Source organism: Cygnus atratus, chromosome 4, assembly GCF_013377495.2.
Source record: "Cygnus atratus isolate AKBS03 ecotype Queensland, Australia chromosome 4, CAtr_DNAZoo_HiC_assembly, whole genome shotgun sequence".
NCBI lineage: Eukaryota > Metazoa > Chordata > Aves > Anseriformes > Anatidae > Cygnus > Cygnus atratus.
The window spans coordinates 45,364,887-45,392,206 of NC_066365.1; the positions used below are offsets into that span (position 1 = coordinate 45,364,887).

At 45.4% G+C, this 27,320-nt stretch overlaps 1 protein-coding gene across 5 annotated transcripts in view; it reads left to right on the top strand.

The window, feature by feature from the left end:
• ARHGAP24 (Rho GTPase activating protein 24) overlaps window positions 1–27,320 on the top strand; it is a 181,239-nt gene that overhangs the window by 15,032 nt on the left and 138,887 nt on the right. For 4 of the 5 annotated variants that reach the window (XM_035547646.2, XM_035547653.2, XM_035547664.2 and 1 more), the window contains exon 2: window positions 13,328–13,527. In XM_035547646.2, coding sequence (XP_035403539.1) covers window positions 13,328–13,527 — 200 coding nt within the window. Of the gene's footprint in view, window positions 1–13,327; window positions 13,528–27,320 lie in introns of those variants that run through there. The other variant, XM_050710348.1, reaches the window with a different exon arrangement.

Consider the following 27,320-nt stretch of genomic DNA (forward strand, 5'->3'; position numbering starts at 1 on the left):
GTAGCCTTGCACCAGCATCTGCAAAGATGTGTGCAGTGCTAGATCCTGTCAGTCTGCTGACAGGATGGCAGGTTGAAATGTCCTCATGGGGTAGTGGATAAGTCTTTCTGGGATTGCCAAACAAGTCTGTTCTTAGCTCACTTACTGCCCTCCTTGGGAAAACTGAGCCACTTCACTCTGTGTGTGTGTGTGTGTTAAAACCCTTTACTTTGATGGGGTTTTAACACGCATGCTACTCATCCACCTGCGGTTTTTCAGATGGGGAAAATGAACCCAGGCCTCTCTTACTGGTACTAATTGCTTCAAAATGAGAAACTTTATAGCTTGGCCAAGAATTTGCAAAGAACAATTGGGGTTGTTCCAAGTGAAATTTTTCAGTGCTTTGCTTAGTGTGAAACAGCAGAGATGCAGCAAAACATGTTACCAAACAAAAAAACCACACTGCTTATTTGATCTTGTCCCATTTGCCCCAAAGGAATTGTCAGGTGGTGTCAGCCGTAGGGATAACTTTGGTGCTATCTACAGTGACCTGATGGTACTGACGAAGATGAAGTAAAAGCAGAAGTTTTCTTGGTGGTTTAGCTCTATGTACTCTGGTTTTATCTTTAAAGCCAACTGTGTTCTACAGCCAGCCATTAGTTAATAACCGTAAAAAATGCTTTGTACAGGATTTAGGATGCCCAAGCCCTGAGAAGAATCTCATCTGCCCCACAGATGAAAGATGAGCAAGATCCATCAGAACCTTGATAGTACAGGGGTGTGTGTGGGGGAAGTTCAAGAGCAAAGGGGTGGCATGTCTCGAGTTTTTCAAGATCTCTCCAGGAATGAATCCCAATATTTCCCTGTCTTGTCCACAAAGAAAGCAGTTTGTGCTGTTGAGAGCTAGGTTAGCTACCAACGGCCATTTGTATTTTGTCATCTGAGCTATGAGTCTGGTAGAGGGGCAAACCTCAGAAAATGAAATGATTGACCTCGAGGGATTCATACAAAATTCCTTATGAAAATGAATTTCTTGAATATGTCTGAAAGAAAAAAAAAAAAGTCAGAGGCTTTGAGCTGTGTTTCCTGCACAAACAAGAGTATTGTACCGCACCAATTAAGCAATGATGTTATTTGCTGAATGCATCCAGATCTGCACAACATGAGGCTGTTACTTCATAGATACAGGATTTTGAGGGACAGTTTCTGGTATATCTGACATTATCATCCCTGATCAGATCTTTTTGTTACTCCTTTTATCCCTTGAAAAGAATGCAGGGCTGAGTATTGCCTTTTAATGCACTTGTAACTTGCAGTTTGTGCCTGCTTTACCCAGGCCAACCAATGCTGCAAAGTTCCTGTGTATGTTTAAAAACAGCTTATCCCAGGAAGGCAGATGAAAAGCAATAACTTGTTGCCCATCTGCGATAATTTCACCTGTAGTAAAACTCATGCTGCTGCGGAGCGTTCTCTGGAAGCCCTTTGTGTGAGAAGTCGTTTGAGAGCAGCCTTCTCCTTCCTCCCAGTTCTGGTGGAGGATCCAGCTGACTTCATTCAGCACCTTGCTGTCTTGCAATCGAATTGGCATGGAAAGGAGGAAATGTTCCCAACGTGCAGGTAGGTTTCCAGCAGTACGAGAATTGGGGAGTTTTGGAAACGATCAGCTTCTTTAAGAACCTATCCAGAATTATCATCCATGTGAAGAGAGCTCTGTATGGCTTGATTGGTAATTCATTTGTCCTAGTCTTGTCATATTTTGGTGAGTAGTCCTACTGAAGTGTAAATATGTTTAATTAGCAATGGACATTAGAAGACCAGTAATTAGAGAGAGAAAATGTTGTAGTAATCAGCAAATATTAGGGAAAGAGATGACCTGAAAAATTTGCATCCTACCTCAGAAGTTCCCACGTCAGAGCAACTTAATGCAGAACTTACTGATCAGTCTAGTTCCTATCCAACTGTACCGAAGGATGGAGCTTTGAAGGAGAATTCTTCCACGTTAAAAAAACTCCTAACGTGTGCAAGTATTTTCAGAATGGATAAACCTGGGAAGCTGAGTTTTAAGTGTGTGCTTTTAGCGTTTTGGCCTCAGTCAATGGTACCTTAATGTTCAAGGACAAACGAAGCCTTCAGGAAGCTGAGCACATACCCTGTTTCAGTCTGTGTTTGTGGTCCCCAACAGCAATTAGAGAACAAAGCCGCCCACACCTGGGGGAGGGTACGGGTTATTTTCACAGCAGTAACCAGCAGTTACATGAGCAGTGTATGCCCAGAGGTCGTGTTTCTGTGCTGTGACTACTCCAATAATGCAATGAGCAGGGTTTATACACTGGTGGCAGAGAGCGAGCGCTGCGAGTTCTCGTACTTTCAGTTTCTCTCGGCTAAATAAGCTCGTAGGATTTGGTCTGTCTTGGGGGTGCTGGGAAACGGATGGATTTGGTCCTTTGGTCTTGGGCTTCCTGGGGCCGCCGGTACTTAGAGGTGTACATTCTTTCCCCTTTCGTCTAATTTCCTCCCTTTGAAGTGGGGATCAGGCTTCCATTGAAAGCAGAAGTTGTCCAGATACATGACACACGAACATCTGACTTCGTTTGAGGGTACATGAAAGGCTTTTATTACTTTCCTTTAACGTTTCTGCCTCATAATATCGTCCTAAATCACACTATGGAATGAAATCACAGTAGTTGCCTCCTCGACCCCCTTTGTGTTGTAGCAAGCTTAGTGCTTTATGTACAGGATCTTTCAGGGCCTAGCTGAGATTCCGGCTGCATTGTCCTTCATGTGTCTGGAAAAGGGCTGCATCATCTGCGTCCAATTTAGCTGAGCTGGAATGCTGGAAACGGGTTTTCTTTCCTGAAGAAATGTAACTGCAAGTGTGTTGCGAGTGAAAGCACCGATCTGGAGTTGTTCCTCTGTTGTACAGCGGAGAGGGTTTCCAAGGTTCAGCCGCTTTTATCTGTTGATAGGTTATGGTCCCCATCTCTGCGGCATGGAGGAGCCCCGCTGCTGCCCTGCGCTCTCTGCACGGTTTGGCATGGTGATCTGAAGCCCACTGCAGCCAGCCACCCCTGCCGGCTTCTCGCGTGTCCTATGAAAAGGCGCTCGGTGAGGTTTGCTCTCTTAATACTGTGTGTTTGGGCTCGTAGGCTGGCCTCGGTGGAGGATGCTGGTAGATGTTACGGCTCTGTTACACTGCCTTATCACAAACAGCAAATTAATTTCATTTTTTTGTTTCGCTGAAGCACGTGGCAAATTTCAACATCTTGAGGCGAACTTCTCTAAAAGAAATTGTAGAATTTCAGAAGTGAGTTGGCACGTGGAAGCATTGGTGTGGTTTTGTATGTGTTTCCTCCAGATTCCTTTCCCAGCTCATTGCCAGGAAAGCCGAATGCCATCAACAAAGTAAGTCTGACATCTGTCAGCTTGATCGCTTCTCGTTCTGTCAAATCGGAACATTTTATGCATAAAGCTATTTCTGATTCTTTGGAAACTTTCTAGGTTTTTGATGGTTTTGTTAGGGAAACATAAGGGCAAAGAATCTTGCTGTTTACTCTTACAGTGTTGAAGCAGCACTGGTGATTTTAGATCTTGTAAAAGACCTGTAGGAATAATGAAAACAGAAATGCGGAGAAATAACAAAGCCTTTCAAGAGCTAATGCAGAAAAGAAAACTCAAGGCACAAGACAGAATAACGAGGGCATCTGTTCTGCCAACTCTCAAGTACTAACTTCTTTCTTCTAGAAGATAAGCTGAAAAATCTTAGGGAAGCCTGCATCTGCTCTGATTAAACTTGGTTCTTAAATTTAGGTAAGTGATGAATCAAGCTGGTCTAAACAAGTCAACTTTTGAGTAAAATCACCTCCTATAGGGTTGCTATCGAGAAATTTTGCTTTCTAACTTGGAAGAACAGCTCTATGCAAAGATAATGAAATATTTGGAGGAGAGAAGTGGTAGCCAGCAATTTGATGTCGGTGAAACTATGTTGCTTGTAGTAGGTAAGATTTTTCATGACTGCAATTTCGTAATGAAGTATAGGACGATGCATTCCAGACACCCAGTACTTAAAAACCATGGCTAGTCTGGAGCATTTAGGACACCCTGGAATGGCCTCAGACCTGTTTTTTTGGTGTCCAAGTGTGCACAATCAGTGTGCCTGCCTGCATGCCGTCTCTGTTCTCTCTCAAATCATTAGCTTATCAAGGTCAAGTGGCTGCAGAGTAGAAGTGCATGCTGTTAGGGTTGCACATGCAGAGAGAAGTCAAGTATGAAGTTCTTAAAAGAATGGATTAATCTAAGTACCTTACACTGGCTTTTCTGTGATCTCTTCTAGAGGCTGGCTGTAAGTAGAATTCCATGGGAAATGTTGTATGTAATGAATGGGTTTAAAATAGCAAAAGTCACAGCTGAAGCTTTTTCCCAGCTCTGCTGCACTGGGCTTGTGTATGGAATAACCTGTGGTGCTGATGACTGCATTTCTCATGTACTTAGCAGTCACCTCACATAATTCATACTTTCCAGAAAGCACTGTATTTTACAAAAATAAATCTTCTCTCTATGTGTTTAGACGAGTAAGGGAGCTGTTTGAATTTGCAAGGCACTGATTTAAACTTCTGTTGTAATCCTGCACTGATAAAACATGTTGCTTTTGAAATGCAGGGTTGTGTTGGTACAGGTGATAGATAATGTAAAGGTTACAAGTGTGAAAATATGATCTTCTGAAAATGAATATTTCTTGAAATGACAATTGTGACACTTGCTGTAGATGACAGAGGGAAAAACTATATATTCTATGAAAGGAACATGATTTAGTCCTATTTTTCTTCAACGGTGACCACTGAAGTGATGGGGAAGGGCAGACAGTGACTGCATGTGCATTGCTGAGGGCAGCTGAAAATCCAGGAGCACGCAGGGACCTCAGCCAGCCTCAGTGCTGGAGCCCTTGGCACAGCAAAAGGAGCGCGTCTGGGCAGCGACCCTTGTCCTCGGGCCACATGCTCTTGGCAAGTTGTGAACTGGGGTCTGCGGTTAGCTTGTACCCATCTGTAATATCCATGGGAGTGTGCTTGCTTTCCCCCCTCCTGTAATTTACTGCTTCCAATGCCATGCTGGAAATTGCAATGAGCTTTTATTCAGTCATGATCAAGGATGTAATTTGCAAGTGCGGGGAACAAGTGCATTAGCCAGCTGAGCAAAGCAGGAGCTCATTTACAGAGAATGCCATTGCATTAAAATCATAATTGTATGCAACTCTGTCACTGAGCATCGTGATGCATTACTGTGCTAGCCGGTGCCTTTCGGCAACTCCCCAAGAACCTGAATCCCTTCCTGAGGCCATACATGATCTGAACGTGCTCGTCTGCCCACTCACAAATTTAGGGAAGAACAAAAAGCGTAGCCCAAATGCTGGTTAATGTAGGTTGTTACAAAAAGGAAACGTGTATCTTGGAGGTATGTTGGCAGTGTTTTCACAGCTAGTCCTGAAAAACTAGGAACAGAACAAGAAATGTTTACCTTAGAGGTTAAGTGTAGCTAAGCGGTGTGCGTGCATCTCTCCTGGCTCTCAATTGTTTACTTGATGGAGGATATAATGTTCTCTTTACTTTCTCTTTTGGTTGAACAATGCTGGAGAAAGGTGTTTACGTGGGTTTTTGCTAGATTTCAGGTGGCTGAAGATAACCAGGTCATTGCTGAAAAGGCTCTTGACTTCTGTTCTACTTCTTCCTTGCTCCATGAGCAAATGAGCGTGGGGAGGATGGCAGTGTGCAGCTAGGCTCGGCATCGTGCACACTTCATAGGCAGTGTGTGTAGTCGCCAGAGACACGTGTGAACGCAAAAAGATGAATGCACCTTCTCTAAAAGCCTTTGGCTATGGGATATGGGACCAGAGCCTGAAGATTGTGGGTGTGATATGGCAGAGATGCATCTTTGGCTTCAGTAGTTCTTTAGGCACCAGTTGGAAGAGGAGATGCTACCATCCTTGCACAGGTTGACCTTACAAAGGACAAGGACCATGTGAATTTGGACAGTTCCTACATGAGAATGACTTTGAGAGTCTAGGGTGTGGGAGTCAGAGGCTGGCTGAGGAAGGTGGAGACAGTATTAGCGTGGAGCTTTAATGAAAAGGGCCGTGAAGTAGTAGTGCTTAGTTAGCAGTATTGCAGCATCACTTATCTTCTACTGAAACAACTGAGGTAGTACGACAGACTCAAAACTGCTTTCTGCAATATGTAGGAGGGATTTAAGACTCCAATTCTAATTTTCTAATTTCTAATATAAACTTGGTTTTAAAGTAACTGAAATGTGAATTCTGTAAGTACGAATTAATGCTTTACTGGGGAGAAGTTGGAAATAGCAACTACAAAATAATGGAGCTTATTTTGTGTTGGCTCTCTCAGTGGAAAGACACGCATCTGCTTTCAAAAACGTTGGCTATATTGTCTCCAGTTTTGTAGCATGGAAACGTGTTGCATGGTTCATGTTTTCAAGTGACAGAGGCAATTACCTTTTACATAAAACATTTCTGAAAAGCTCTAGAACTAGACTGAGTTCTGCTCAGAAGTCTATTGGAAATTGAGGTCCTGCTTGGGTTGGCCTGCAGAGAGGACACAAATGTTTGTTCTGCTTCGGAGACGAGCAGGAATGGAAGGAGATGCATCCCCGAGCGTGCCAAACCTGACCCTTTGGTTCTGACCTGCCTGAATTTGTAGTCCTGAGACCAAGCCAAGAAACTGCCTGACTCATCACCTGCGCACAGCACACGCCTGCCTCTTTACCACCAGCGTGGCTCCCACTGAGGCCCCCAGGAGAAGATTGCTGCTGCTCTGAACCTGGGTATGTAGGGAGCGATGCCCAACTGGGTCTGCAGCCACAGAAGCACAGCCCCAGCCTCTGCTGTGGCCAGCCAGCGCCTGCTGCAGCACTGGGACTTCACGGGGGCTGTGCTTGCTCTGAACAAGAGATGGACTTGAAGTGCAGTGCAGGCAGCACATGTTCCTCCTATGCTCTGGCAACCACAAACCCTTTTTGCAGGACCTGTGTGCTCCTTCGTTTTAGAAGAATTTTCTCCTCTCCCCCATCTTTCTTCATGGGTTCTTATTCCCATCTTGCATGAATGGGGCTCCATGTTGACTCATCCTCTGTTTTTTGTTTTTTGTTTTTTCTCTAAGGAGCACGTCGGTTAAAAGCATGGAGGGAGCAGTTAATTGCAGCAGCTTTGGGTGAAGGCTTTTGCTGCTGTTGACAAACTAAAAATTCTTTCCCACCTGCCCACATACTTAGTGAATGTAATTTATAACATCTTAATTCTCTTGGTCAATTCTGCAGGGAACACCTAAAGCCTGAGCTGCTTTGAGAATAGGAGGACAACATGGACAGTCCCATTGTGTTGGTTTTCCTAAAAGAGCATGCAGCCTAGTCACTGTCAGAGAGCTGCTGACATCCTCACTTGATGCTTTTGGTCATCAGTCTTTTAGAACGAGGAGTAGTGCCAGAAATTATTTTTATATGAGAAATGATTTGCTGAGATCATGTTTGGACCCAACTCTTGATCAATTCTTTTGTAAGCTAGTCCTGTAAATGCTCAAGTGTTTACCAGTGACGTATGTGAATCAAGTTGTTTTTAAGCTGTCCTCGTGATCACTTTCTCCATGTGAAGTATGAAGTTGTAAACAGGATTTGGGGTTTTCCAGTTTCAGCTGCTCTGGGCAGCGTAGCCCATTGGTTGGGAGTGACATCTGGGAGCTGGAATATCTTTTTGCTGTTCCAGATGCAGCCTTTGACTTTCTCCCTGACCTTTTCACTGCTCAGCATTGCCACTTGAGGCTTGCCAGCCATTCTGCATTTCTTTGTCCATCTTGCATCACTTGACCCTTCAGCTACCAGAGGCTCTTCTCCATCTTGTCTCTTGTTCTGTGTGCTTCTCCAGATGGTTACAGCTGACTTTCTGCTGTGTGCAGTTTCTCTGTAGCATTGCCACTTTTACAGGATAAGACACCTGAAGTGGAAGCCCAGGCAGAAACCAGGAAAATGAGGGACTGCTCTGCTTTCATCATGCCTTTACTTCCATCACACTGGCAGCAGCAACCTTGTCTCACCACCATGTGCTGCAATGTGAGGAGAAACCTGAGGACGTGATGTGTGCATAACAAGTAACATGCAGAAGCATAACAGAGGTGCTGTTAGCCTTCTAAGTTCCTCGTGAAACTTTAAAAACCTTTCTTTGTGGCATGACTCTTGGTAATGGCTGCTAAATCACAATATTCCAACCACCTACACTTGAGAATAGCGAGCCAGGCGGATTGTATGCAAGGGCATGCCAGTTTCCTAGCCTTCTACAGGTGGGGTCCTTCTTGACTCAGAAGTAGGCAGCTGGATTAGGAAGTGGTGAGACTAAAGCATCACTTGGAGCTGTCAGAAGAGTCTGTAATGGACAGGGGCTCTTAGCTGTGCACCTTTCCTATGCCTCCTGCTGCCACAACAGTAATGTAGGGACAAAAAAGCATCTATCTGAAGATTGCTGTTTGCTTTTAAACAGCAAAAATTTAGCCTATGACAAGTGCCCAAAATACAGCGTGACCACATGATGCTGTAGTCACAGAAGTGCTGCGGTTGCTTTGCTTTATGTAACAGGAATTGACAGGTTCTGGGGATGCTCGGGAAGACATCAGGTTACCCAGCTGTGCTTTCTACCAGGGAAACTGAGCATCTGGCATGCTTGGGTTTCCTACACGCCAGCTTGGGCGGAAGGCTATCCTGAATACATTAAGGTAAAAGGTTTTTGAAGGTGATTTTTTCCAGGGTCATTCTGAAGGGAATTTAGTAGTCACAGTTTCCATTGTACTTTGGTAGCAGTTGAGTACCTTCAAGTAGTCTTGAATAAGCCTCTGGTGCCCTTTTATTTGTGCTATGTATAGTTGTGCTTGAATTCCTGTAAATAAACTGCACGCTGATAATAGAAGTTGAGCCAGTGTAAGAAGATGTGTAGGGTGGTTCTGGCACTGAATGCAGCTCAGGCACTCAAGTGTTACCTTGGACCAAGAGCTCCATGTCTTGGCAGAAGTATTGGATCTTGGTTTGGGAACAGCTCCCTGAATGCGCTGCAAAGTAGTGCAGTCTTCCATTGGCTTCGCTGGGCTCTGCATCAGGCCTTGTCTAATCTGACCGATGATAGAGCTTTCACGATTTTTTTTCCTGCCTGAGAAGTAATTATTTAGGCCTTGGAAGTGAAATTCTTTCGAGCTAAATATTGTCAGCCTGTCCCTGATAGGACAAAACTGGGAAGGGGGAGTTCAGAAGGGCCGGATGTGTCTGTGACGAGGAGCGTTAGTGCCAGTAGCACAGCAGCAGTTGCTGACACACGTGTGCCTGTGCTGCTGCGATTTTGGTGTCTTAAGATGTGTTAACGAGTAAGATAACCATTGCTGGTGTTTTCAGACACTAAAAGGTATCGAAGTTGTTATTCAACCAGGTTAAATGGAGAAAAATCAAAAGAAAATGCTCTGCTCAGAGGCAGCGCTCCATACCTGAAAGAAGCTGATAACCTTCAGCTTGGGCACTTAGACTCTAGGTAGCTCATGGGAAATCAGCAGAGAGGAAGCGAGAGTTAGGCATTGCTTGGAAAATGAGGTATATCCCTTCGTGTAAGGGTGGAAGTATCGAAACATCATTTCATACAGCACCCTTGTGTCACAAAGATCATTATGAATTTGGCACGCAGGCAGGCACAAATAGGGGAAGGGGAACAGGCCTGTGTCAGACTGCAGGAGGGCGGGTTTGGGCTAGTGCTTGGGCAGCTTGGTGCCTCGACCTGGTTCGGACCAGGCTGAGCATGGGCTTCAAGGGAGCTGCTGCGGTGTGTGAGGGATGGAGAAGGCTCGCTGGAGGCGAAAGCTGATGCAGCTTTGCGTGCTGGAAGTGTGCCAGCTGGGCCATGAGAAACTTGAGGGGGAATAAAATCACACAGCAAGATCAGGGTTCCGTGCCAAACATCTTGGTGCAGTCCGGGGGTTGCATTGCGACTGGATTTGTCGTGCTGTAATAACTTTCTCTGATGATTTCCTGGCAAAGGGCTGGGACTTGGGGGAGCTGCCAAGTTCTGTGTTTCCCCGTGTCCGTATGACAGCAGGAGAGCTTGCCCACAGCCAGCCCAGAGTGAACGGACTGCGCAGGATTTGTCCAGCTCTGCTCGTTCCCTATGCTGGAGGCAGGCCACGTCAGTGGCGTTAGCTCTCGCAGAAGGCATGAGTTGTGTTTCCCATTCAGAAGATGGGTTTGAGGAATACGCTTTTTCAGTGCTTGAAAACATAGTGTCTTTCTGCCTGGTCTCATGGGAGCGAGAGGACTCGCAGTGTGTTGATATAATTCCACACGTGTTCATGTGTTATTTACATGCTGTTTGCACCTCGCTGTTCCCTGCAGCACTGCCAGCACCCTGATATTTCTGCAGTTTGTTTTTATGATCTTGGTGTTGAAGCAGCTGTAAAAACAACTGGTGAAAGTGAGCCAGCTGCTGGAATTTGTGATTCAGTCTGGTTTGTTGTAGGCAGACTCTGAAAGCAAAGGAGTGGTGGAAAACAACAACGAAAAATGTAGTCTTGTGTCTAAATATAATAATGTGCACCAAAAACAGGTCAGGTGGCTGAAATTAACTGCTGAAGAGAATCAGTTCACTGATAAAAGAAATAATATGGCGGTTGTGTACAGAAAGTGTCTAAGGATATAATATGGCATTAATCTAAAGGAAATCTTACCACTACCTGCGAGGACTTACTGCTTGGAGACTGCTCTTGCGCTTCCTGTGTTTTAGTGTTACAGAAAAGGGTTGATATATTTATCAGCAAGGAGGCACAGATCAATCAACATGTTGGCTGTCTAGCTGAAATGCACATACTTGGCTTGTGTCCTGGTGTCAGCAGCAGTGCCGTGTCTGGGTGGAGTGGAGCAGCAAGGCGCCTTGCAGCCCGGGGTTTCATAGGCGGTTGGATGCCTGTTTGTGGTCCAGGCGCAGTAGGGACCTGGCTTCCTTCGCAGTGCGCCAAGAGAAGAAGTCGCTGTGCTTAAACTCTTCCTCCTCTCCTCCCTCCAGGCCAGCCTGGGCAGCAGAGGTGGATTGGGATTTTCTGCAGGTGCATAGCAAGGAGCAAGGAGTGGCCCGTGGAAATCATTTTGTCCTTTTCTAAGTTGTAACAACCTACCTGCTGGCTGCAATGCTTTCCTTAAAATGTTTGCCAGTTGGCTTCCTGAGGACGTGAGCTAGAGAGCTGCTTCTCCCCCTCTGCTTTGCCCCCCCCAAAAGCCAGCAGTGTCCGAGAGATTTCTGCTGGGATGGAGAAACTCTGAGTACTTGTTAGGTGCATTTTCTGTCAGAGAGGGTGGCCTCGTGTAGGACAGGTAGGTCTGTCCTGGTTCCTGACACCTCCACTGCACACGGGTGATGAGCAGAGGCGGGGTGTGAGCCTGTCTTGAAAACCTGCCACGTGTGCTTGAGGTCATATATTGAAGATGATCCAGTCGTTGCTTATTGCAAATAACTTCAGGTGAACCCCAAACAGGGAGGAGACCCATTTTCTTTTATGCTTCTGAGATGCTTCTGCTTCAAGCGATTGAAGTTCTGATATTGCACTTTGCAGCAAAAACTGTGGCGCAGGGCAGGCGCGTTAAGGGTTGTAACCACAGGGGGCAGCTTCCAAGAGCCAGCCCAAAGCAGGGGTGGAGTAAAAGGCTGAGCTCAGTTACAACAAGCAGCAGTGGAACCACGGCAGAGACAGCAGCTGGGCAGCTGTTCCAAAGGAGGATAAGTGTGAAGGGTAGGAAGAAAGGAACCAAAGGAAAAACATGCTGAAAAACATCCCTGGCTGGAAGCTGTCATTCTCCAGTTATTTCCTCTTGCTTTCTTACAATTGCTATTCATTTTACATTGATGTAGCAATACCCAGACAAAAACTGGTGCTAATTGTCAAAGGGATCGTCTACTCTATCAAGTGAATGTGTATCCCCATTCCTCATGTTCCTTAAAAGCCGAGCACAAACCTCTGCACCGTTGGTACCTGTTAGCGTGCTCATTAACAGCCTTGTTTCTATCAGGGAACAGAGCAGGAGTGCTGGGCACAAAGTCACCAATATCTTTTGCCAAAGTCACAACAGAAAGCTTGTGCCTAGATAATCCTAGTCAGAAACTTCTCCTGCTTGCAGGGTCTGGGTTATTTCGTTCTTTTTCCACCTGGATGTGTAGAAACAACAAAAGTCCTTAGGCAGCCAGCCTGCCCAGGCACTAGCAGCTGTGCAGGTTCCTGGCTGGGCAAGGATGGCTGCTGGTGGTTGTCCAGGAGAAGAAAGAGGTTGTCTTTCAGGCACTCAGACGCTGAAATTTCACCGTTCATTTTGCACGCTGGCGCTTTTGTGGTTTTGGTTGCATTTTATTCTGTTTAAGTATATGCAATTTGGCACACTTGGGTCTCAGTTGGACTTGTATTTCAACTGAGAATATCACAACGTGCGACCGAGAAAATCTTGATTTTTCTGAGCTCTAAACTTGGTAAGGTATCAGGAGAAGCCTTTTGACCATCAAGATTTAGCATGTGACTACACAGTTGTATGTAAAATATCTGTCTAGAATGTCTGTGACTGTCCAGATATGGTAACAAGTATAGTTTTAACAAGTCAAAAAGCCACTTGAAAATTTGTCAGTTCAGTTCCACCCTTCAGTGCTGGTTTGGACACGTCTCATGCCTTGAGTTGATGCACTAACATTTTGTATGATTGGCAAAATGTCTGTAAAGAGGCATAGCTGGACACACCAATTTCAGTCATGGGGTTGGTTATAGCATGGGATATGCAGCTATTTTTTATATTTACTGTCCACAATACCAGTGACAATAGTTAAAAAAATAAAATAAAATAAAAACAGAAGCCTTATTATTTGGTGTGATAAAGCCTGTCAGGGAATATTAAGAGGTTTGTCTGGCAGCGGGAAGCATCCTGCCTTCCTTGGTATGAAGACGTACTGTTAGTTCATTCCTTCTCAGTGCCTGTAATCCAGCAGCACTCAGTGTGAGAAATAGCTCATGTCTTCCTCTGCCTGTGGAGATATTATACGCTGTAATTGAAGCAATTTTTGCCTCTTGCCTGCTTTTAAACAACTCATTTCGTTGTTGTTGCTGTCTCCTATAGGTGAGCAGTACTCACACAGCTGATGGGTGCTTGTATGAGAGTAAGCAGTCAGACGGTAAATGCCTTGCTAGCACTCTCTGGTAGTCGGGGCATGTTCATTTCTCAGCTGTGTTGAAAGGAACAGCTTTCTGCTGGGCTCATGATCTGATTCTTTTTCCTTTTCCCCTTCCTTTCTCATCAGGAGAGTTGCCCAGGCCCAGTATGGACGAACACACTGGCCCTGCAGAGAGTCCTCCTCCGAGCCACGGGCGGCACAGCGCCTTTAAGTGTGGGTGGCTGCGGAAGCAAGGAGGCTTCGTCAAGACCTGGCACACGCGCTGGTTTGTTCTCAAGGGGGACCAGCTGTACTATTTCAAAGATGAAGATGAAACCAAGCCGTTGGTAAGTGAAAGGAGGAGATGGGATGGGAGGTGAGGGAGAGAACTAAGTTCATACGAGCAGATTTGTCTCACGTTTCAAGAAACCTCTCCATCTCTGTCACAGACTCAATACAACTTGAGATTTTGTTGGCAGTGACCACAGAACAGAATCAGGCCTTGGCAATTAACATGGTTCTCCAACCACACTTGCTTCTAAAGCTTCCTTTTCAGGTCGGGTTTTCTCATCGCAGCATTTTTAAGGGAGCATAGTCCAAATGAAGTTCAAGTAGTAAAAATCGGTCCGATGCGCTTACTTGAGTCAGATGAATACACTGTATTTTAAAGGTACTGCTTATTTTTCTGCTGTTTAAAATCTTGGAGTACCACAGCTGTGTGCCTTCCTGGATAGGAAATCCCCTAAGAGTGCAGCCTGAATACGTTGCCACCTGTAGCGTGGAATAGACTTGTGTCTGCTGCCTGCTTCTCTGGTGGTAATTTACTGCTCCTTAATGTTCATCTACTTTGCTATTTATTTAGCTTTTTTACAGGCATGCTTTAGGGCTGTCTGTCTCTAGAGTGCCATAAGAACAGAGTAAATAACTCTTGCCGCTCAGCCTAGGGCAGCTCTGAGCCACTGTGATAATAAGCTGAGAGACCTTGTGCTAGCACCTGCAGGAGTACGGTAGTCCTAGCTGTTAATCATCTCGTGATGTTAGAAAATGCTCTGAGAATTACATCTGTGCAGATACTCAAACATATGATCTTATGCATATTATTGATGCCTACTAAATTTTTGATGGTATGCGTTTATGGAGATTTAGTGGTGAGTTCAGAGATGTCAGACCTACCTAATCCAGCGTCCTGCATGGCACAGGCCGTGACAATTCATCAAGCTTTGCAGCCTGCATTAAGGTGCATGTGTTAAGAAAACCATTCGGTCTTCAGGTAATTGTTCCCAGAGACGGTTCTTGTACAAGCAGCTTTGAGAGCACCGATTTCACATGCCAGCCTTAGTAGCTGTTGACCCTTAAAAGTATGCCAGGCTGCATAGGTTGATTAAATAACCCATGGCAAGTTTATGCTTTACACATTAGTATCAATGGTTTGTGAATATCCAATAAATAATAATTTCTGGGGAATCAAATGTATCTTTCACTATAGTTATTTTGGTAATGAAGAGTTTGAAAAGCAGACATCAAAATAAAAGTGTTTATGAGCCGGAGGCTAGAATTCAGGAAGTACAGCTCTTCTTCATAGCACTTGACATCTGGCAATATGTTTAGATGCATTTGAGGATTTTGTCGCTTACTGAGAGGTGTCAAAAAGCATGGAGCATTGCACAGCACTAGGAACCCCAAATTGTTTTCATCTCTCTGCCATTGACCAGTGGGATGACCTCAGAAGATGCTATTAACCTTGCTGCTTTCCTTTTGTGAAATGGAGGTGGTTATTCCAGTCTTTGGATTGCTTTGATAAGTTTGGTAGCAGTTGATTAAATAGCTAATAGTTTTTTGCTTGAGTTTTCCACTTTAATCTGAAGTAGTTTATAAAGATACGTACAGATGAAAAGGTTTAAAGAAAAAACAAGTGCTACCAGCAGTATAATTTAAAATATTCTGCTAGGCTTGGAAGATGAATGAACCCCAGCCCAAATGAGGGTCAGTCAAATGGTACATGTGTGTTGCTGAAATATGTCCCAAGTTGGATGCCAGGTACAGAAAGGTGTTTTTCCCATTAACTACGTATAAGGATCTGCTGCATTCACTTTGACAAGAAAATCGATGTGACCTTGTAGGAACCCTGGTGTTCTGGCAGTGGAGAACTAAAGCGAAGAAGTCAACTGACAGCACGAATTTCCAGTGCGTGAGGAGGTCATTAGGAGATGGAGAGCAGCATTTTGCCATTATTATATTGGCAGCGTACTGTGGCACCTGTGTTTAGGACGAATACCTGTTTCTTCACTACTGGATTGCACAGTCTGCATACAGTACAGCCACACATTTAGACAGTAATGGGATTAATGGGATGGAAGACAGTTCAATGGGTGTTTGTTTTTTTTTCCCAAGTCAGATTGTAGTTTGTATTTTGCCTTTTTTTTTGTTTGTTTGTGCTTGGAAGCAGGCAAAGAGGTATGGTTCCTGGTCCTGGGAAATGCTCTGTTTCGTGCGTGCATTTATAGAAGATGGAAGAACGTGGGTAGGAGCGGACAGGGCAAGCCACTGAGTTTATCTGCATAGCCCTGTTGTGAAATTGGGAAATGCAGGTTCCAGTTTGTGGTGTGAATTTAGTGAATGCCTGAGAACCAGTCTGCTTTAAATTTTGGGCTTGGGTTCTGTCCATTCCGCACCAAAAATTACACCGTGACATTTGTATGTGTGGAAGTGAAGGAGATGTGGATGAAACTGAATTTCAGAAAAATAGGATTGCCTGTCAGATTTTAATCTCGGAGTGACTGTATGTTGCGTTAAGGCGTGTAGCCAATTAACCGTTACGGGTCTGGTCGGATTCAGGGTACTGAACTATCAAGGTCAAGGATTCACCAACAACGTAGCACACCCTCACTCTAGTTGCGTTCAGTGAGAACTATCACGGCTAGGAACAATGCAATTAAGTGCAATTTATTACCACAACAGGTACACACAGGTTCTTTGGATTGTCAGCGATAATTTACTGTCTGCAAAAGCAAGCTAGCATGCGTGAAATACACAGATACACAGCCTGGCTATTAACGTGTTAAAAGGCACAAAGACTCTGTAGAGATTTCTAAGTTTCCACTGAGACGCCCAGAATATTCAAATCTTAAACTATGGTGTCTCTAAGGGGGGGGTTGGGGGGGGGGGGAAGAGAGGCTCAGCCTGTCGACTGATCCCAGAAGTCAGAAGGTATCCCTCGTGATGGTATCTTCCCTAACATCCCCTTTCTCTTAAGCCAATTTATATTATTTTCTATCTTTTAGGTGGAGCTTGAGTGACTAGTCAGGCATATCTTGGTTATGATTGCTAAAAAGTTTTCTTGCTTTCGTTTAAAGGTATAGGCTCTGAGAAATTCAGAGCGCGTGCTCAGTGAGGGGTGGTCACACCTCGGAGGTGGGTAGCTTTTGGGATGGAGGTGTGTTTTGGTATTATAATGATATAATGAGCAAAAGTTCACTAGAGTACAGCATTTTGTCAAAAATATGGCAGGTCGTTGGCTCAGGATAGCGAATGTGCAGCTTATCGGTCTCGGTGTGCACAAGAACAATCGAGTCCCCCTCTTGTCACAGAGCCTAGCCGTGGTGTCTCCACTCTGCTCTACGCTCTGTCCTGTTCCTTAGAGTCAGCACACCAAGTTCCCCCAGTGCGATAGCATCTAAGGTTGGAAGCCTAGGGAACGCTTAGGTAGTGCAGCTACGCTCCACCCTGAAAGCCTCTTCAATGCTGTACATTTTCTTTAAAATGTGAATAGTAGTTTAATTTTCCTTGTTACTTAGGCAATTACTCCACACTGTACGATGGGAGTAAAGAAAATAAATAATGTCTGCTTAGGTCGACACTTTAACTAAATGATTTCCACTTTGTGAAGCATGCTCATTTGCTATTAGAAATATAAGCAGCTACAGCATGCTGTAGTGAATATATGTATATGTCTCCTTGGTATCAGACTATTACATTTGAGTCATTAGCTGTCGGTGGGGAAAGGTCTCTGCCAACGTGTATCAGCTGCCTGCAGGGGCACAGAGCTACTGAAGGAGAGCAGAGGAAAAAGCAGCAATACATGCCTGTTATTCTTCTAGTCAAGGTCAGTGAATTTTCATTGATTCCTTATTATCATCAAACACAACCTTACCCTTGTAATATTTTATCAGTAAGAACAGCAGCTGTCTTGTGCGCTGATATCCTTGCAATGTCTCGGGATCCGGCAAGGATGGCAATTCCATTTAGTGGAGATGCAGGTAGGGATAGCAAATTGATCTAGGTACTTCCAGAAGACAAAGTGAAAAAGTGAGCAAGCCTATAACATATGAAGAAATCTGACTTCTGATGATTCTGTGTAGTGTTTTCCCTCTTGGAGGTGGTTCAGGGTATCGTGTTGTTGGTTCTCTGCTGCCTCTGCTAGTCACCGTACTCCTGACAGCCCGTTCTGCTTTAGGAAGCCAGCATTAAGCTGGATCTGAAGGTCACCTATCCAGCTCGAAATATGGGCAGCTGAGAAAATCAGCATTTAGCAGTCCCTCTTTCACAGTACAGCTGTTGTCTATTGGCAGCTGATGAAAATGTCTGTCTTGCTTTCCCCTCTGCCCAGGGTTAACTTGGGTGGTTGGGTGAGCAGCAGGACGGAACTTGCAGGTGCAATAGCTGTGGGGAAGCTCTGCTGTCACACAGCCCTGGTGTTATGTGCTGAGGACATGAGGTTTGGGGATCAAAGCGAGGTAACCTGGCTGGATGGAGCAGCACTGGTATGGGGCTGTAAATGAACCAGAACAGACAAGTTCACCCACTCTCAACTGTTTTAGGCACCTGTTTAGTTGCCACTGTACAGTTGTGGCCTATGTGGTTTTATGGAATTGAATTTGAGGTGTGTAATGAGATCCCAAAGAACTGTGAACTTTGGCCTTCAGGAAATACTTGTTGGTGTGTGTCTGAAAGTTGAGGTTGATCTGCTCTTTCAGTAGATAACCCATCCTGAACTTCCTGGTGTGCAGTTTTTATCCTCTAGGTCTTATTATGCTCCTCATTCTTTGGCTTAAGTAATGCTTAACAGCATTCATTTGCTCACAGGATCTTAGCCAGACCCTGGCAAGGAACAGTAGGTAGCAATGCTAAGGTGTAAACCTTAAACTTGGGATTTGAGTGTCTTTGGAATCTGAATAACTGTCTGCTGGAATCTTAAGTACAGGTAATCACCGTCTGCCTGTAAGGGGAAGACTGTCTCTGATGTACAAACAGAATATTTTAAAGTACTGCTTTCTGGCAAAATATGCGTGCTTCATTTAATCCGATTTGTGTGGAGCAAAAAGAACCACCACGGGCAGCCAATTCCATTTATTGGCATTAATAGGATACAAGTGACAAAATTTTGTTACGTTTTTTAGTATAAAACAAAGCTTGGAATGAATGCGTTAAACAGAAACTAGCGTGATAATTATAAAAATGGAAATAGAGTCTGTCAGTAGGGGAAATCTCTCAGTATGAGTATCGGATACGATGAAAAATAGAATATGGTGCCTTTTTACAAGTTAAAAAGGAATGGATAATGTTGCAGGGCAGATAGGAAAACTTAATTGTACGTGCATGTTAGAACCGCATCACGAGAAATGGCTGTCTGTCCCCGTTACATGGAGGATTTTTGGTAAGGAGGATGAGAGTTTGATTTGCCTTGGTCCTCGTCTTTGGATATCCACAGGAACCAGCTTGAGTGTAAATACAGAACAGCAGCATCACCAGCACAGCAGCTGCTCCGCAGGTTGCTTGGGTGGTGACAGCGGCTCCTCGCTTGCGTGCAGGGGAGGAGGATGTGCAGCACCCACCCTCTGCGCGCCTCGCTGCTTGGGTCTTGCTCAAAGACCTCTTGCCAACTGTGAAGGGAAAATTAATCAAGCAGTCATGCAGATGTCACAAGAAATCTGGGGTTTTGACAGAGCAAGCACGCTTCTTGGCAATTCCACCAGAAACTCACTGTGCAGAACTAAATTATATGGGATTTTCCTGAGATGACCAGTGATGCTCCCTGATTATGAAGGGGTTCACCAGAAAGGCTTTCTAGCACTGAATACTGATTTGGGAGGGTGATGAATTCACAACTGTTAGGAAAAAAAAAGAAAATTCCCCACCTTTCTCCTCCGTCCCCCTCAACAACAGAAAACTAAAAGAAACAAACAAACAAAAAGCCACAACAAAACTGTAAAATACACTTGAACCCGTTCCCATGGATGGAGTGGAACGGAAGGACACCGTGTTGGATGCTGGATGAAGATTTTAACAAAGCCAAATGCCCTGGTGTACTGCAAATACAGTCAGCTGCCAACAACTTCTCTAACAGTAACATGCTCCAGGGTGTTCCTGATCAAAGGCTGCCAGCTGGGCCTTTAGAATTTTGTCTAAAATACCAAGTAAAGAGCAAATAGCGACCCCGTTTTTCAGATGTTTGAAGGGGTCTCGTTGTAAGTGGCTCTGTCCCCACTTGCATACTTGGTGCTGGTGGAGCGCTTGTTCTGGGGCCGTGAGCGCTGCAGGCCGCAGCAGAGCATGGTGCCGAGCTCCGTGCAGCTGCAGCCCAGTTGCTCTCGCTCTCCTGTTGTTGTTCTGTCAGCCAGAGCGTGAACTCGCCCTTATTTCCTTTCCCTGCATGGCTTTTGACTTCGCTCACTGCAGAAAGGTACCGCTCCTTTCAGCTTTGCATGCATCGTGCAAACTTGGAACACATTTTGGGTTAGCTCTGTGTTCCTGATGTCATGATTTTTCCTGTTTCTTGAAACACTTAGTTGAAGGAAGAGAAGCCTCTATGAGACATGTCTTTCTATTTAGGGCAAGTGCATTTTTTTCCTTTCTCATCATTCTTGGTCTTCATTCACTGAACATAAGGTCTCAAGTTTTAAATCAACTTGTTAACCCTCTGACTAAATGAGTTTCAGAATAGACGAGGAGGGCTGCATCCTGTCTGATGCGAGTAGCAGAATCTCCTGTTCTCCTTGGCTTGTTTTCTACCTGAGAAAACCGGGTAAAACCTGGCATGGCTGCAGGTGAAGCAATCTAAGGACTGGTCCCTTTCACACAGCAAATGGCCATGGTGGCTGGTTGATGCTGAAAGTGAAGTGAAAGCCCCAAAACTGCTTGGGGCCTTTTTTTATGAGTTTTCTGGGAATGGCTTCACAAGCGCATGAATATAAGTGGGCTTATGCAACTTGGGCAGTGAAGTTTCAGGAATACAGAGGGTGTTATGGAGGGATAGGTCTTAGCCTGCACGTACAGTAGAAAGTTCTGCCATTTCTAATGCTGTGCCTTGAAGTTTGTCGGTTGGCTGTTGCTGCAGGTTTCAGGGATTTATTTGTAGACATGCTTTTTTCACCACAGTGATTTAAATCTGTGCTATTAAAGGTATAATACATTTTGTCAGTAGATACCCATGGGAATTTTGTACTAAAGAGTTCAGGGTGATAAGGTAAAGTATTTTGAAACCGTGGTGTTTCTGATGCCATCACTCTGTTGTTTGGGAACGGTTTCTCAAATTCACAGGATTGAATTTCTGTCCTGGGCCTGAGATGAATATCCACAAACTCATTCACTGAGGTGCTCAGCTGGGAGGTGATCAGATTCCAGCTTTAATCCCCTCTTCTGCTTCTTTCAGACCAAAAATGTGGGCCTGAGTTTTCAATAATTCTTGGTTTTGTTCTGTCCCTTTGAAACACTTTGGAGGCCTTGGGTTTGGCCCTGTGGGAGCATTAAATATTTTCACAGGAAGAAAAAAGGTGTCTCGTCCAGCATTAAGTCCCAAATGAACTATAGGAGTGTCACTAAAGGCTGCACAGAGTCACGGGTTCTGTGCCAGCTTCAGACAATTCTTGCTCAGTGGTTTGCCCCTGACTGGTGCTGATAGAAATTCACTTTTCCCTTGGAGATGGTTTGTAGGATTTAGTGCAGTGCAAGAAGTGTTCAGTCTTCCTTCATCAGCTTGGCATGTAGCTGCTGCGTTAATGTCTGTCCCTGTAGTGGTGACATCTGCAAACCACAGCCTGTTCCTGCAGCCATCCCTTTGACTCCCTGCATACCTCATTTCACAGGGCTTGCAGCTCTTCCTTCTCCCTTGGTTTCCGTGGATGTCTCAGGTGCAGCCTTCATCCCTCCTGCGCAGAATAATGAACAGCTGATCCCACATGAGAGCCTACATGGCAGGCACTGCAGCCCCAACTCCTCTCCCAGAGCCTTTTTGGGGAGAATGTCTGTGTTTCCAACCTTCTCTGTCTTTGTTCAATCCAAACTGGGAAGTGAGTCTTCTGGTAAATATTTTTACAATAGAACAAAGCACAAACCCTCATGGTGTCAGTGGAGAATGTTAGCACCACTGCCCATGTGTGCGTACAGAGCTAAAGCTCTCGAGTACACTACCATGTGTTGTGTAAACTGGGTTTAATTACACTCAGCCAGCAGCTGCTGCTAGACTGGAAAAAATAGGCACTCTAATAAGTCATCAAGTAGCCAGCAGCTTAATTTCGGTTCTTGGTGGCCAGCGCATCTGTGTCTCCCTGACATTCACTGTACTGCCCCCTGTCTCTTTGAGGGAGCTTGCAGCTAGCTTGGTGCAAAATCCTGCCAGCTGTGTTTTGAAGCCTGCCTGATCAGATTGCAGGACATTTGGTCAACTCCTGACTTGGAGCTGGTGCAGTCAGCTTCCAGCGTAGCACGTGCTGTTAAACCAATGTTCAAGGTGTGCAAAAGTTTAATTTGTGTTGTGTTATCTCACGCAGGCCATAGTTAAACATCCCTATTCAAAGAAATTCTACGTGTGTGTTGTGGTTTAACCCGGCCGGCAGCTAAGCACCACACAGCCGTTCGCTCACCCTCCCCACTCCCTCTCTGGGATGGGGGAGAGAAACAGGAAGATTAGGCCTGTAGGTTGAGATAGAGACAGTTTATTAAGAAAGGAAAAAAAAATAATAATGATAATAGTACTACTACTAATACTGTGTATGAAACAAGTGATGCACAATGCAATTGCTCACCACCCGCTGACCGATGCCCAGCCTATCCCCGAGCAGCCGGCCCCCCACCCCGGCTAGCCACCCCTATATATTGTTCAGCATGACGTCAGATGGTATGGAATACCCCTTTGGCCAGTTTGGGTCAGCTGTCCTGGGTCTGTCCCCTCCCAGCTCCTGCTGCACCTCCAGCCTGCTCGCTAGCAGGACAGAGCGAGAAGCTGAAAAGTCCTTGGCTTGGTGTAAGCACTGCTCTACAACAATTAAAACATCAGCATGTTATCAGCGCTCTTCTCATCCTAATCCAAAACATAGCACCCTGCCAGCTACTAGGAGGAAAATTAACTCTGTCCTACCTGAAACCAGGACAGTGTGCTTGCTTATTTCTCACATACTGCTAAGGGACCTCTTCCATGCAGTTGCTGTAGTAACCAAGGACTGATAATTTTTTAGCAGCATTTGTACAAGTCCATTGATTTCAGCTCTGTTCAGCGGGATTGTGTAAATGCTCTTCTCTGTGAACATGATGGAAAATGACCTGGATCCTATGCAAGCTCAAAGGGTGAAGGCATGCTATGTAATACCGATGCTGCGGATGAAAGACCTTCCTGAATGTGCTTGTTATTAGGGCCTTTGGGTTGCCACATATGCCCTGGCAAGCTGAGGCAGACCTCTGCAATCCCCTTGTACAGAACAAGTTCATGAGAGTGGCCGTCACAGGGGGTTTGGTGTTGGCAGCCTCACAACAGGGGCCAAGGGCTGAATGGTGATGGAAGCAGCTAAATTAACTTCCCCTGCTGGAGGGACATCCTCTTAAGCAGACTTAGCACAAAAGTTGGACTAACAAAAGCACTCTCTGTTACTGCTGGGCTGCTGAATAAAACCCATTACACTCCTTCACTGCCTGTGCAACTACCCACAAAGAGCTCCTGCTTTGAGTAGCTGCAGTGTCTCCAAGAAAAAGCAAATGCTTTGAGCTCCTGAACGGTGACCAGAAGCACAGAGGCAGTGGTGAGGACTTGCACAGCCCAGGCACGTGTTTCAGAAGCCTGTTGACACGAACTGAACACTGCTGCAATGTGGGTTGTGGACAAACGGATGTGAGACTCTGATTTAAGCAGCAGGCTGATGCTTTAGGGCAAACTTGCTGGTCTCTGTTACTCTGATGATTGGCTGCTCCAGCCTAGGGACAGTACTCGGCACTTTAAGGATGTGGAGCAATTAAAAACTTGCATGTCTGTGTCCTATATCTACTACAGTAAGCAATGCATTGGTCGTTTTGCTGGAATGAGCGTAGACACCCCCCAGCCCCTGTTCCCCACTTGGTCTTTGGTGAGGACAAATCCTTTTTTTCTCTTCCCTGTTTAGTTGGAGCTTTTGTATCCTAAAAATGCACATGAAATAGCACAAGTGCTCTAGGAGGGTGCAAAAAAGTGAGTGAGCAGCCAGAAAAAACGTGAAAGTGTTCATCTGTATTGGAGCCCAGGGAGCATGTGGGAGGCTTGCAAGTTTTTTCCTTTTCCTTTCCTCAAGTGCGCTAAGTAATGCTGCACATCTGAAGGAAAGGGTTAATATTTATGGGGAGAAAGGATGTTGTGGAAGAATTGGGGACTGCCATTGGTATTAAATTTACCATGTGCCACTTTGCTGCCGAGTATTGAGGTGCCAGAGTTCCTCCCCAGGCGTACGAAGGATAGCTGTCCTGTTGTGTACCAGTGATAACTGCCACTCTGTCTAGCTTCTGCGAGCCAAAAGCATATTTAGCAAATGACTTACAGGTAAACTGAAAACTAGGTGGTTGCTCAGTTCATTTTGATAAAATCTGTCCTTTCTAATACAGAATCAGTAACCATGGAGAGCCCGAGAGTGAGCCTCCCAGCTTTTCCTGATCCCCGTGGTTTAGGGCAGTATTACCTCTTTGTCTTTAGTCTCAAGTCCAACATAAAAAAACAAGTTTCCTGTGAGACAGAAGCTGTGCTACATAAATTTTTACAGAAGTGTAGAAGTTGTGCATTACAAAAATCTCCATTTCGACAGGGGGAAGATTGCCTAAAGAAACGTTTTGAGAAAGCGCCTCATAAGAAACACTGCCATAATCGGTCGGTGTTAGTTGCAACTCCCATTAGTGATTTGGTGAAAAGGATAAAGAGGAGATGGATCTGTGAGACCTGCTGAGCTCAGGTGAGGCGTAAGGCAGCGCTGGGCAAGGAGAGGAGATGCAGCAAAGCAAAGCTCGTTTGCTGTAACCTTCCTTGAGCTGTTCTTGGAATCAGTCTCACGAGCATCCAAAGTGCTGCGTTTCTTTTAAGGGGAGAAATTGGCGGAATGGAGAAAATGGTGAATTTCCATTTGATATCAGAGCTCTTGTGTCCCCAGGTATCTTGCCAGGAATGGAAGGCTACTCGGGGAGGAAGCTTAGCACAACGTGTGTAACAGCGGGCTCCCAAAGCAATGCCCTTTGCTATGAGAATTCACGGATTAGTCTGGAAGGAGTCCAGCGTTAGATTTCATTCACAGCCTAGGTTGTAAAACATTTATGTTGTGTTTAACTAGCCTCAGATCAACAGAAGATCTTTTTCCTTTTGCTTCCTGGGTTTGATTGTTATTCCAGGTGTGTTTCTTAATTTTCTTTCGGTATTTATATAATGTCATTTATATAACCAGCACTATCTGGGAAAAGGAGGTACTAGCCACAGCTGAAAAATAAAGCATACAGAGCCTCTGTGTCAGCCTTTCTGATACACTGAAGTTTTTGGCTTACAATTTTCTGGCTGATTGCCTCATTTTTGAAGAGGTGAGGTGGAGGGAACAGTGAAAAATAAATCTTCGGTACTTTATAATGTGACAGTAAGGAGAAATGCTTACAATACGTTTCTTCCCGCTGGCTCACACCAGGACACAAGTAAAACCTACCATTTTACGAGCAACTCAGCTGTTCTCAGCCAGTTGCAGTCAGGGGCTCACGTACCTTGTGCTGTGGAGATGCCAGGGAGGAAACGGTGGGCTTTTTTTTTCCCCCTTAAAATAGTCTCCCAATTCTACTGAAGCACTTGCTTCAATCAAGAGAGTTAATGACCTTCTGGAGCAAACACCGGGGCTGTCGCTGGCTCTTGGCGGCTGCAGCTCGGTCTCTGGTGAAGGAGCAGGTCCCGGCTCTTGGTGCTGCGCTGCCCACACCACTCGGACATGGGAGCACCGCAGCCCTGCCTTCCCCACCCGTGCACTCAGGGGTTTGGGATCAGCGCATTATGACCCTGCGTTTTGGGGGCTGTTTCTCACAAGGAGTGTGAATGTGTTTGTGATTGTGAGGAACACCTTGCATCCCATTCCAAAAGCGTAAGTGCGGGTCAGTGTTTGTTTTAGTTGTGTAATAGCTGGTCCAGTAAACAGTGGTTATTTTGATGTCCCTTTGCTGCATCGGGAAGAAGTATCCCATTAACTGAGTGAAGAAAACATCTACTGCTCTGAATTCTCAAATGGCTGGTCTAATATCTAAATCGGGGCATTTAATATGGCGAATAAAGCTAATTAGTCGATTTAGCTGCCACAAAGCACAGAGCAGTACAATGAAGACACCCACTCTTGGCTGATGTTGGCAGCACAGCTGTATTCTTGTATTTTTTTGATAGGTTGACTCGAATGCTAAGTAAAGTAAGCATTTCTTACCAAGTGTTTAACTAAGCAGAAGTTTAGTTAGTTAGGTGTGCTGGGTTGGATTGTTGCTGCTTTTCACCATTTCCCAGAAGATGACAGCACTCTCACTGTTACCTGGGTCCTGATGAAAATCCCAACGTCATGTTAAAAATGCCTGTGAGCGCGCTGCTGTTCTTGGAACCCCAATGGAGCAGTTTGGCCCAACATGAGCGGTGTGGGCCTGTGCCACAGATGTCTCTCTCCTTGTCCTTTCCATTGCCGGGGTCCTGCTCATTCTGCTGCCTCTGCGTGTGTCTGGGTGATAAGGGGTCTCTGTCAGCAGTCTGCGGTGTGCTACAGGGACATGGGAACGCAGGACTTCTGTCAAGACCATCTTTTCTTCGAAAAGCTTGATTTCAGCATGCTCCTGCTTGGCTCCTCCTCATCCCATCGTACTGTGCTCCCAGAGGAGAACAGAGCTGAGGAAATGGAGGAGGGGGGCAGGGATGAAGAGCCCTCCAGGACCGTCTGCACATGGCTTGTGCTGGCAATATCCGCCTGTCAGGTCTGGGGCATCCACGTCTGCGGGGTGTGGATGAGGGATTTCCATCGCCCCTGTCCTGCTGTGTCTGTACTGCTGGAGCGGGAGCACTGCTGGAAGGGCAAGAGGAGATGAAAGGTGCCCAGTACTGGGATCCCAGTGGGAAACTGGTTGTGGGCCAGTAGTACAAGCATGAATCGGTCTGGCTGATGTTTGTCACTTGGCAGTGCCAGGGGTGCAAGCAGGGAGAATTCGGAGAGGTTACACATGGTGTGCAGAGCTGCACTGTCTTCCTGATGAGGGCCTTGAATGTGATGCTGCGGCAGTTGGGAGGCAAGTGCAAGCGTTAGACCTTGGGAGGGCAGGTGAAGTGGTCAGAGGGGCCTGAAGGAGAAATACTAGCTGTGGTGTGTAGGCTCCAAGACAGTAACCTGAGATGGAGAGAAGAGTGTGTTAAACGAGCGGCTAGAGAACAGGACCAGGGCTTCACAGCAGGTGTGGGGAGGAAGAGCTGGACTTGCAGGACCAAAGGAGCTGGTAAGAAATCCATGAATCTGTTAACCACCGTTCCTCACATTCTCCGTTTTCTTCAGAGGATAATTATTTGCTGGCATTATTTTGCCTGGCTCAGCTTGTGAGACTCAGTGTACATCTGCAAATGGCATTAACTTCTCTGTTTGGCTTGCAGAGCTTTCTCATAAAAGACTGTAGCCACTATTGTTTTTAAAACCCTAGGCAGTTCACAGTGGAGCTCAGGAAGATGTGCTCTGTGGATGGTACAGGAACAAAGGGGCTTTTTTTTTACAGAATTCTCTTGAGCTCTCAGTGTGTAGATGCTTTTAAATTAGTGTTTGACAATAGAATAATAATGTTGAATAAATGAGACGACAAAATGCCAAAAGATTTCTGAGACATTAGAACAATGCATATGGTTCTCGCCCATCAGTGGTAACGCCAGCAATGGAACAAA